This window comes from Ammospiza caudacuta, chromosome 1 (assembly GCF_027887145.1).
Source record: "Ammospiza caudacuta isolate bAmmCau1 chromosome 1, bAmmCau1.pri, whole genome shotgun sequence".
NCBI lineage: Eukaryota > Metazoa > Chordata > Aves > Passeriformes > Passerellidae > Ammospiza > Ammospiza caudacuta.
Genome location: NC_080593.1, coordinates 137,657,815 through 137,670,252, shown reverse-complemented (window position 1 = coordinate 137,670,252; position 12,438 = coordinate 137,657,815). Strand labels below are relative to the sequence as shown.

Genomic DNA, 12,438 nt, shown 5'->3' with positions numbered 1-12,438 from the left:
TTTCTTTGAAAATGTCTGTGTTCCTGCATATTCTAAATAATTTTGCAGATATCTTTGGGAAGGTACCAACAAATTAAGTCCAGAGAATTCTGTGTTTGAATTTTACCATCTGCAAACTCTAGTTTGAATTCCTAGTACTTTGGTCCACACGGGCCCAAACTGTCCAGTCTGCCTGGCTGTCTAAATGTGACCAGCCAACTTCGACCCTCAGCAGCTGAAGACATCCTGTGCTGCTCCTTACACAGCTGAATTCCCCTCTGACCCTGTGTATTTTAAGCAGGGATTTTAAACACGTGCCAAAAGACACTCTCCCTCCAGCCAGGCAAGTAAAATACTTGTCATCCTGATAGATGAATAACTGGATCATTGGTATCTTGCCAAGTAGCCAGCACATCTGTGAGAAAGAGGTTGCTATATTTTTATTCTCATTGAGCATAGAGTTTGCTTCATGAACATCACCTGAAAACAGCATGCATTGGAGTAATGCACATAAATGGAGATGCTCCCAGTTGTGCAGTCCTAAGAGCAATAAGGGCAGCCTAAAGGCATTCAGCCTAAAGGCTTCAGAGAGGGAAGAGCTGCACCTGCCAGTATTTCACCTCAGGAATGCAGCCATTTACATTGGCATTAGCAGTTTAGATGAGTACATGTGTCTGCTGCACTTGAAATAAGATGAATAGCTAAGACAAAGATCTGTTGAAGTCAAAGATCAGCAAATCAAAGGGCCCCTATCTGTCTGCAACATCTGAGTGAGTCTCAATGAAACCATCCTGACTTTGGCAGGCAGATCCTGATTCAACTCAAGCTTACAACAAATCACTACTGGATCTCTGCTCTCCTTTGTTTTTTAAGAGGAAGGAAAAAAAAAAAACCAAACCAGCCAGCCCTTTGATTTATTTAAGTCCAAATTAAGAAAATTCAACACTCACCACAGTACCTAAAACTGTCACTCAGCAATGTTTGTGGATGTCTTTCAGCATGCAGAGAGGCAGCCATATCGAGATGAAAGAATTTCTACTTGCATTGATCAAGCTCTAAATAAAATACTCATCATGTTTTGGAGTTGAGACACTGCTGATGCATCTAGCAGCAGCTGTTTCTACTACATATACCTTTGTTACCCAGACCCCTTAGTGGATAGGCAAAATTAGACAACAGACTGGAGCAACTGATGGAAGCACACAAGTTTATTTAGTACTTTGGTTATAGGATAATAACTTCAGTAGAAATGTTGGCAGCAAACTCTTAATGTAGTCTTATCACCAGTGAACACCTCTCACTGTCTAAGTTAAGTTAAATTCATTGTCTTTCAAGGCAGTCTACAAGTTGTGCAGGAGGGTGGGATAGAAAAAAGTTACCAGATGCCCTCTCTACTTTGTCCATTCAAACCAGCTGAAATTAGGAAGCAAATAAGGTTTATTGTTCTGCAAGGTCAGTACCATTTGTGAGCTTATGCAATTCATTTGCCATACATAATTTTGTTGGGTTTAACTGTTAATATGTTAGAATTTAACCACGTCAAATGTCCTCTCCTGGCTTGCATAGGGGACAAGCTTAATTGTATTGCAAACTATATAAAGGACATATTTCTGAATTAATTTGCTTAAACAGAGAGAAGGGGAATAAATATTTGAAAAATAATGTGATCAACCACTCTACCTTCCTACCATCAAACCAACAATATGCAGCATTTCCAATATAGAAAGACCTATTAAAATATGTGATCACAAATTCAAACCTAGTACACTGGCATGTGTCCCAAAAAATAGTATACATGCTTTCCTAGACGTACATTAAACATATCCTGCAAGTTGAATTGCTTTTATTTTTATATCCTTTGTGTTGAATGACTACAATTCTTCTCCATTACTTATGGATAAAAGTAGACAAGGCTAAGCAATAAGTTAGATGTAATATGGAACATGAAGTCCCAGGTCCTCCCTTCTTCTTACTGCTAGACACACTTGCACACAGGTGCAAGTGCAAGCACTTAATCCAGAGTTATTCAAGATAGCTGTGGAATTTTCTTTGAAAACCTGTACAGAAAGTAGGACACCTCCCTGGTTTTAATCTTCCATGAATAAACAAGAGCCCACAACTTCACAAAGGCTGACATATATTTGATGTGTCAGATGAATCAAAAGCTGATGTAGCAATGAGAAATCCCTTCCAGATCTAGGCAGAGGTGGGAAGGATGAAATCACAGCATTTGCTAGTAAAGAAATGTGTACAAGACTGGTGCAAGCATGTAGAATTAATAACACTCCTGCACCATTTGCAATTTGCTCTGCCAACAAGGTAAAATGTGGAGTAGCCCCTTCCACACTTCTTACATGACAGAAATGTTCTCCCAGACTGGGCAACTAAGCATTGCCTTCTTGCCCAGACAGAAGATTTTTGGTACAAGAAGTCTATTGAATAGACAGAGTCTTGTTGCTTGTTCATGGCTCAAGCTGGATAAAAAGAAGTACTTATAAAACAGAATTACAGACATCTCTCCTTCTGCTTCCTCTACCAATCAACAAAGTGATTACAAGACCTGCTCAGGATGGAAAAGGCAGATGACAGCATTCTGAAGCTCCATCTGTAATTCTTAGACACACAAAATCAACAAAATTCCAATAATGATTTTATTCTAGATACTGATATATAAATTTGGATTAATCAGGAATATCAAGTTGGGATTCAGGGTGATGATAGCTAATGCCCACAGGCGTACCTTGAATACTACCAACACAGCTTCACAACATGCTGTCTGATACCTAGGAATGTCATGGCCATGTTTAAGGATTAGTATCTCGAGACAGGCCTTTTTTGAGTGTTGTAGTCTTTAAAAGGTTGATAGTGAATTTAAAGCTACATACAAGGCACCCTAAACATCCATCAATACTTTTATAATTTTGATATTTCTGAAGTAAAGACATCTTTTGGATCAAACTCAAATGCAAGCCTGGTTACCTTGTGAAGGAGCCTCTCTGTCCCCGTTAACCAGCAGTTGTATACCTTGCCTCTTCTGACCTTGGAGAGGCTAATGGGTTATTTCTAAAGATCATGAAAGATCACTTTAAAAAACCCCAATATGTGTAGTGTAATTTTAAACTCACTACATCAAACCAAGTCATGTAAAACTAGTGCTTAACAAGCCAAAGACAGCTGGGGCCTAAATTTAGTGCCTAAAGTTACTTGGGATAAAAACAAGAATGTCAGTGTCATGAAAAATGAGCAGTAAACTTAGTTTCCCCCATGGGCTCTGATGCTCACCATTTCTGTGAGATGCTGTTGCAGTATGAGGAGTGGTTTTATGGCTGTTTCCTATGAAACACTTTTGTTTTGAAAACAAGGTTGTTTTAAGCTTATATAATAAATCAATGCTGTATACTAAATCAGGAAGTCCCATAACCAACTAGAGTACCCTGAAACACTTCCAAGCTACTTCCTCCCCCTTCTCTCTTTCCTAATGCTATTAATTTCTCATAATTCATGGAGTAAAAGCATCCAGATATTCATCTGCCAAATCCCACTGATGCCTGGGGTAATCTGGCTGTTTTTCAGCAAAAGACTGAGCATTAGAATAACTAAAGAAAGAAAGAAGGAAAAGACCACCAAACCCCTCTACATTTTCATAGAGCCATACACAGTAGGCCAGTTTCCAGGAGCAAGAAAATATTTCAGAAATTATCAATGTTAAATTACATTCTCTTCTAGGCCTTTTAGCCATAATACAAAGCTGGGAATCTCTGACACTTTTTCTGCCTTCTTGCACAGAAAAATAGTAATTTCCAATACTGTGCAAACCATATTCCACTCTGCAGGTTCTGAATACTTCAGTTTGAGACCCAGGACATAAAAAGAGCCAGCTGAATATGTGATATGACAGACAGGATTCCTTTGATACACAGACCAGGTATCCCTTTCTATCCTCTTAATTGAACTGTCTCATCTTCCAATACCCAGCTACTTTGGGTAGTCTATGTCAATGTCATATTAAAAGAAAATTATAAAAAGGTGTTAGAAACTGACTGTATCTAACCAATATATAGACAGAGATAAGTTCTTCTCTTATAAAAATTTGCAGTTCTCTTACCAAATGTGCAATTCTTGCACATGCAGAGAGAGTATAATTTAGATCATATTTCTGCAAGAGATCTATCATCTCCTTATCCAGCTATTGTGACCACTCTATCAGATTTGCCCAATTTATGTGTTTCCCTCATATTATTGTGTACAGGGATTGAATTATAGTCCTTCCTCTGGGCATTTGCTTCCAATTTTCCAAAGACATGTCCAGTTTATTACATGATTTGTGTGTTTCCTTTTTGACAATTCTTCAGAACAACTGGTTTATTTTATCATCCCTTCTTGGGTATGCAACACCCCCACAAACACACACCCCATCCTCTGAGGATTTCCTCCAGCATAAGGTCACCCACTATTGCATAACTTTCTTGAACTCTTCTCAGATGAAATTTTTCATCCAGAAAATCTTTTATTCCCTGGAGTAGCATAGGTGTGGGAATTAACAATGTTCCCCACACAACACAGCAGGTGATGAAGTCTTCATAGACTTATATTGTACTTCTAAAATATCATATTTTAAAAGTAGACACACTTGTACAAGCCCTAACAATTAGTTCTCCACTAACTCCTACCTAACCATGATTAAGGTAAGATGCAGAATTAAATTTGTAATGCATAATTAAATTCCAACTGCTTAATGAATTGTCACACAGCAGTTGAGCCACAGGATTATCTGTGAGTGCAACTCCAGACTGCAGCAGGTTTTAACTGTGTGGCTCTGGCTGTAGCAGAGATAAAGAAGTTACACACTGCTGCTCTTTTGCTGCTCCTAGTTTTGATCCTGATTCCTTGCTTCCATCTGGAAAAGTAATAGCTATGCTCCTCACCCTGTCTTGTCCTCACCACCCATGCCAAAAGCTAACCCAGGTCATAGCTAGCCAAGGGAGTGCCTACACTCACTGACAGGCACAGACACTTGCTAGGCCTACAACTGTCAGAATAACTCCCTTTAGCCTCTTGGGATATTTCTGTTTTAAGAGATTTGAGGGATGATATCGATCAATTTAGCAAAGAGAAATGACATATTATGGTGCTCCCAAACCCCTTCTGATTTCCTCACCTTTACCATGTCACTCTTTTGTGGGGTTAATTCATCAGAGAGCATTTAAACCATAGTTTCCTAAGCAATCAGTGTAATGAAATGTGCATGCACCTTGGCTTCCTGCATTTAAAACTTACTGGTTTTACTTTTGTCAAAGCCACCATAGCATGCACCAACAGGGAAAGAGCAGCAAAAGTAAAGGGACTGGAAGGACTCCATCTCCTTGCCTAGAATAAGGGTTCAGTCCTAGACAAACCAAGCCCAACACTAATCTAAGAGACTGGACCAGCCTCTGCTGCTGTGCTCACTGCAGAAATTAATTCTCAGGTTTCCCCAGCCTCTGCAACAGTGTAACAGGAATCAGGAAACAGTGATTACTTGTGGACCTTAATAATAATTATGAAATTATGCCATGCTATGCTGACAAAATGTTTACACTAAAACTTCTCAAGAACATTACTAGGACAAAAACCTAGGAAACCCATAATGAAAAGGAAACATTACGCCATAGTAACAAAATCACAGTGTGACACTGCTGCTTCAAATGAGGGTTTTATCCTAGCTGTGTCTAATTTATACTTATCAGCACAAGGACCTTTCCATAGTCAATGGATTTATTATTCTGAAAAGCAAAAGCCAACTCAAAACATTACATTAAACTGATAGACAGGGCCAGCTGCGGGGAGGGGGTAGGGATTAGGTACAAATTGTTCACATATGGTTTTTTTAATTATTATTATTGGCTATGTTCCACAGCACAGGGGGAGGGGAGAAAAGGGAGGAAGAAAAAAGTAGGAGGGAATTTGAAACTTACTGGTTGACCTCCCCACCATCTGTGATTGAATTTCTCTCGCCCTCGAAGACTGAAGCTGGCATCAAACACTGGGTCATACATCGAATTGCCAACAATCCCATGTGATTCAGGATAGAGTCCCTTTGTGAAGAAGTAGATTAATTAGTAAAACCCTAATGCACACAAGTGAAGTGCTTCCTAGCTATCTGAAAGTACCACTAAATTATTTTAAAATAACTATCTTTGTAACTACATAATAGAAAATATTTTTACTTTCAGATAAGCAAATTTAAATCTGGCTGTATTAATGAAAGCAGTAAGAGATGATTGAATTGTGCTAAAAAAAACCCCAAAACTCCTGTTACTCAATACTTTGAAGTTTTTCACACTCTTTAAAAGATAGTTTGAGGTCATCAAAGAAAAAGCATATATGTATAAAAACAAGATCTGTTTGTACTTTCAGTTCTCTTTTATGAATGCCCTTTCTGGACACAGTAATTCATTCTCTGGTTGCAAGAGACTTAGCATTTCCATTTTATACTATTTTTATCTTCATGACTGCTTCTGTTAGATAAATTATTTCCAAGAAAAAAAAATTGAGGCAGGTCACCCAAAGCCATGGCTTTATACCATAATTTGTCCTGCAGTGAAAGCACTTCAGAGAGAAGAGCAGAAAATTCCTTTCTCTGGGCCGTCTCCCCTCCCAACCTATTCTTTCTCCATATGCCCCTGTCTCATCCATTTAAATGTTTGTGCAGTCGCTGCACAAAAAAAGAAGGGGAAAAAATTTCAGCTGCAGGTGGAGAGTCCCTTATAGCAGCTTTTGGAGCACCATCAGTGTCACACAGGTGTGGGGGCTGCCAGCCCTGCCACCACAGCACAGCAAAAGCTCCTCTCTCTGCAGGGCCAGACATACTCAGCAGCTGCACACTGCCTCCCTGACTCCGACTGCTCCAGCAGAGAAACAACTGCTGGTTGTATTCAGGGCAGCATTGCAGGAGTGGGGTTTTTTCCCCCTAGGAAAACTTTGACCTGTAATTATGCAGTACAAATAACTGCAAAAGCAGGCATAAGAAAGCATAGGAAAGCTGTGACAGAGTATAGTGGTGAGATACAATCCATTTCACCACTTCAAAATAAAAGAAAATACTTAAATACTTCAAAATGAAGAAAATACCAAAAAGCACGGACAATGAAACAGTTACACATATACATATATATATATATTTTTTTTTAAACATTGCTTCTCATAACACATATTTCTATTCCAGTGCAACATTTTATCATGAAAAAATCCTTCCCAGGGACTTACAGTAGCAAGGGTGTACAAGTTGGGGAATGTTTTTGTAGGGTAAACAGGTCGCATATAAGGAGAATGTGTACCACAAGATCCTGAAAAATCAAATGCAAATGTGAGGAAGCAAAGCTCTTAGATATGGAAAACCAAACAACAGAAAGTAATTTCTGTGACTCAAAATGATGCAGAAACTAGTTAAATTTTAACTAATTTAAATGAACTTTCTGCTGCTTAACAGCAGTCAGCAGTACAGGCAGTAGTAAATCTATTCATGCACTCTTCGTACTTCACAACTGACAACTGAAATAATGCCTCCAGCTGACTACAGAACCAGCTATATTCCCATGGATTGGGTTTTTTTCCTGAGCTAGTCTCCATCTGGAGTCATTGGAAGTGTCTTTTTAAATAAAACAACATGAGAAAACACAGGTTTATTTTAAGTAATAAATACACCAAAGCTGCAGTTTCACACTGGGCTTTATGGCCTCAGACCCCCACCCCCATCATAGAATCAAGATCATTGAACCCAACCATAGTTGGCTACACAAATATGAGGGCCAGCACAAACACAGGGGAAAAACCCCAACACATTTCAAGGGTACAGGCACACACAAACCAACATGCAGTACAGAGAGGCTCAAATATTCAGTGCACTCAGTCCTCCATAAACCCAAAGGGATGCCTATTCTCAGGAGGATGAGTGCAGGGCATGTTTTCAGCCAGTTACCAGGCATCCAAGTCTGGCTTCTGCAGCTACTTATCCATACCTCTGACATTTCTGAACCAAGTGGAAAATTTTGTGGGCACCTACCAACTAGCCTGTAAGTATGTATATGTATCATGTACTAAAGATGAATTCCTTTGCTGACAGAACCACATAAAGGTCACTGATTCTGAGCAGCCTTTCCCAAAGCAGCAGAGCTGTGTGCTGCATTATTCAGGGTGCTTTCAAGTCACCAGTAGATCCCACCTAATTTAAAGGGGACTTCTGCCATTTCATCTCTATGCTGACCCTTCTGTTGCTCAACAAAGAAAGCAATTGAGCTGCAGGAGACTGTCTTTCATTTATTTGCAGAAAATACAGGTACTCACTCAGTTTTTCAATATTGGGCATGACCTTGTTCCCCTTCTTCATATATGATGCACGGAAACCATCCACAGAAAAGATGATCAAAGGAGGACGAACAAAGCTAAAGACAAAAGCACCAGGAATACAAAGCAGCATTTCAACATCTTAGTTTTTTTAATTTCCACTTGCTCACTGAGCCTCTAGGAAATCCAGAAGTTCAGTTACTGCATAAACTATATACCTACAGTCTTTTACATACTTAACAGATCATGAGAAACTGATAATCCTCACACTTAGTAACAGCCAGTGCTCACTCACAGCCAGTGAAAGGGCTGATATCCAACATAAAAGACATCTTCCCTGAGCTAAAAACACATAACTCATAAAGGCAAATGGTTGTAGAAGGTGATGGAGAAGGAAATTTACCATGCACAAGTACCCAGTCCAGCACACAATCTCTAGTTAAAAACCCCATGTCTCATGATTGCTGGTCTTCTTTCTCAAACAGAAGTCCATGGGGCATGTGGAGCATGCTCTGTGAGGTATAGTTCATTCTAACATACTAAAGATGACAGTATTTCTTATCACTTCACTACTTTTTGAATTTACTACTGCTAGTGAAAGTCAAGTCCAAGCAGGCAGATACATGCCATGGATGGACACATCTGGACTTTTAATGTCATCTGCTGCAGGGATTAGCATCTGTCACTGTCACCAGGAGAAGCATCTCCAAACTATCCTCCAACAGCACAGGCTGAGCTGCAACCCAACACAGTACCAGAGCAGATGCTTTCTTTAGGGATAATAATGAGACAAATGGTTTCAAAAGTTACTTACTTTCTCCATATTGCTCATATGCTCAAGTTCCTCACTAAGTCTGTACCCCACTGCAGTTTAGAAACCCTTTCATTCAAGGGCATAATGCTAAAAGTACAAAATTACACTTAAAAAAAAAAGCCAAACAGCCTGAACTGTGCTCACGTATGGCTTAACCAGAATTTTACTGAAAGCAGAAAAACCCAGGCCTCTCCACTGACTTCAGAGGAGTCTGGCTACCTTCCCTATGCACGTAAGTGAAGCAGGCAAACCCAGCAGCAGGTGATTGAAGACCAAGAATTCAAACCCAAATATCATCCACCACTACTCATCCAGCAGCACAAAGGCAGATGCATGACAATATTATGAGCCTAAATAAAGGCAAATGCATTACAGTATGATGAGCCTAACTGTAGAAATGGTGAAGCCCAGGAAAGCATCCAATCCACAGTTAATCAGCCAGCATGACAGAGCCAGTGCAGAAATGTGATGGGCAGAGGTCCAAGGCAGAGCTGGGGACCACTGGCTTTGCTGCATTTGCCTTTCCAGATGCAAGCAAACTTACCCTGCTGGACATTCAGGAGCCTTTATCTCTTCACAGTCATCATCCACCCAGTGGGTTTCTCCTACCAGAAAAGTCACATTGGAGTTTCAAAAAACAAAAAAATACAAAATCTGCGGATACAGCCACAGGTTTCACAGAAAATATACATAAAAAAATAAAGTCTAGCTCCAGTTAATGGACTGACTTGTCATACTTCCCATGAATAATGAGAATGTCTTTTCACAAAGCTGAACAAGTGATCTGGTTATATTCTATTCAACAAAAATATCCAAACTAGCACTTCTACAAGCAGCTCTAAAACCGGAGTTATAAGTGTCCTTTTGACCGCAGGAGACAGTGGTAATGCTTTAGACACAGCGGTCATCTATTTTAACTTTTTTATTTTTGATGTGTCAAAAACAGGTAGTGCTGCTTCTGTCTGTGAATTCCCACCCTCCTACCATCAGCTCTCATGGCTCCATGAGCTGATTCAGCTGGCTAAGGGCATAGAACAAAATTCATTCTGGGGAAGAAAAACAACTCCAAATAGTTTCCAGTTGGCTTAGAGAGGTGATCAGCTCATGGATCAGGTGAGACTCAAGCTAAAAAAAGCATTAAATACTCTTTCAGAGCTACATTAGTTAAAATTACTTTGTGTAATCAACTATTTTCTTAAGGTTTTCACTGCTGAATGCTGTCTATAGAGTGGCTCATGACTTGCATTTTTACAGATCAGTTGAAAAAAAACAAATTATTAACTAACAACCCTACTTTCTGAACCTGGCACTATTAAAGGAACTGCAATTCAATTAAAAGAACAAAACAAAAAACATCATAGAAAAGACCTGCAGGAAATGTGTGCTGCAGCAATTCCATCTGACCATGACAGGAGGTGGATGGACAATTTCCAAGGGAAAAAAAAACCCCAACACACTATCCTCAGATGGCCAAAGGCACATAAAAAGAGGAAACACTGTTCTCACATAAAGCTTAGTCATGTCAGAGTTCCAGGGTCAATGAGATAGTTTGTTATACCCAATTAAATGAAGATTATGTACATTAAAGCTAGAGACGTACTAGTTCCTCTGTCTTGACCCTTGTGAGAGGAAGCTCATGAAAAAGGCAGGAACTGGAATCTATACCAGTATTTAAGTGGTCTCAGCTTCTGGTTTATTTGGGAAGGGGAAGGACAATCCACAGGGATTTGTTGAAAATTACACACTCCATCTGGATTCCCAACAGCAAAACCCAAGTAAACAAAAAGGCCCATTTTTGGTGTATGGATGGATCTGGACAATTACAATTTTGTGAACACATGCATTTGTCCAAAATAGTGAAACATTTTCAAACTGTAACCCTTGCCCCCACAAAGTTAATGAATGAAAAAACCTCAGAACTCGGTGAGATACAAAAGCAAAAACCTGCAGAGCTCATTACCAAGGACCAGAAGGCCTGCTGTCAATGGCAGACACACTAGACAGGCATCCACGCTCTAAAAGAGCAGAGCAGTGGATGAAGACAAAGTCCTCAAAGCCCATCCATCCACCAGGCAGTGCAGGCTGTTCTGCAGCCATGGTGTCATGGTCACCTGAAGCCCAGCCATAGCCCTTGCAACTCCTCTTCCACAAGAAACAGAGCCTACAGATATTAGGCCAAGTGGTTGGAGCAGGAGCTTTTGTGGTGGGGGTGGAGAGAGGTCTTTGGGACAGAGATAACATATCTAGGAATGCTCCGTTCCTTCTGGAATCATTAGATACCCCTGCACTCCGTGAGATGCAGAAAAACGCATCTGAACACTTTAGAGCTTAGCTTTAAACTTCACCCACCTTCACCTCTTCTCTTCCTACCATTACCTCTACAGGCAAAGATAACATCCTTCAACCTACTATTTACCTCTGCTAGTGCCCAGAAATTTACAAATGCGATTCCCCACTTCCCTCACCTCCTAAAAAAAAAAAAAAATCAAAGCGAAACAAGGAGAGTTCCTCTTTTAGATGAAAGCTCTTTACCCTGCCTTCTATTGGGCTTGGAAAGATAAGAGGTAGAAAGACCAAAGACCTACCTTTGCAAACGACTTGGTAATTAGTACAACAATCTCCTCTACTTAAGCAGTCTTCAGAGCAGTGACAAGCATTGTCATCATTCCTGGTTTCTCCACAGCGATCTTTGGTACACTCCCAGCCCCGAGCTAAAATATTCAGTGTAAGCAAGAATGAGAGATTGCAATCAAAACAAAAAGTATTCATTCACGCTACAAGGAAAACACTCTAGTCGTTAAAGTAGGTATGTCAACCAGAAACAAAAAAGGACTCTCATCACTTGTAAGTGCAGGAGGGCTCCTCCACAAACCAGTGTGTGAGTATTTCTGCTACCCTCAGGTGTTGTACTTCAAGCTTTGTACAGTCTGAATGCCACAAAAAATGCGGAAAGGAAAAGACAAAAAAGGATCTTCACAGATAAATGGTGGAACCTAATGTACAAACTAAGAATTCCAGTGTTTCTTGGATAACCTTTGCTTTTCCTCACAATTACTACAGTCCCCTGTTCAATCCCTAGGAAATAAGAAAGTAGAAAAGAGACTACATCCATGCAAAGTGATGCCTTACTCCCACCATCAGTTTCACACCCATAGGGCAGATCCAGCACCAACCTCAAGGATATGAAAAACCAAGAGCTGTTTTTCAAGGAAAAGCATGGCATGGATGCTGTGAGAACTCCATCTTCTCTTCTCTTGTAAATGAATTTAAGATCTGGCCTGTGTAAATTAGATGCTCTCTCAAGGGTAGTACATTGCTTTGGA

General features: G+C 40.0%; 1 protein-coding gene across 5 annotated transcripts in view; it reads right to left on the bottom strand.

Moving 5' to 3' along the window:
- ENPP2 (ectonucleotide pyrophosphatase/phosphodiesterase 2) overlaps positions 1 to 12,438 on the bottom strand; it is a 71,646-nt gene that overhangs the window by 36,242 nt on the left and 22,966 nt on the right. For all 5 annotated transcript variants that reach the window (XM_058821245.1, XM_058821508.1, XM_058821325.1 and 2 more), the window contains exons 4-8: positions 11,701 to 11,826; positions 9,660 to 9,720; positions 8,302 to 8,399; positions 7,225 to 7,304; positions 5,934 to 6,053 (exon numbers count right to left, since the gene is read on the bottom strand). In XM_058821245.1, coding sequence (XP_058677228.1) covers positions 5,934 to 6,053; positions 7,225 to 7,304; positions 8,302 to 8,399; positions 9,660 to 9,720; positions 11,701 to 11,826 — 485 coding nt within the window. The remainder of the gene's footprint in view (positions 1 to 5,933; positions 6,054 to 7,224; positions 7,305 to 8,301; positions 8,400 to 9,659; positions 9,721 to 11,700; positions 11,827 to 12,438) is intronic.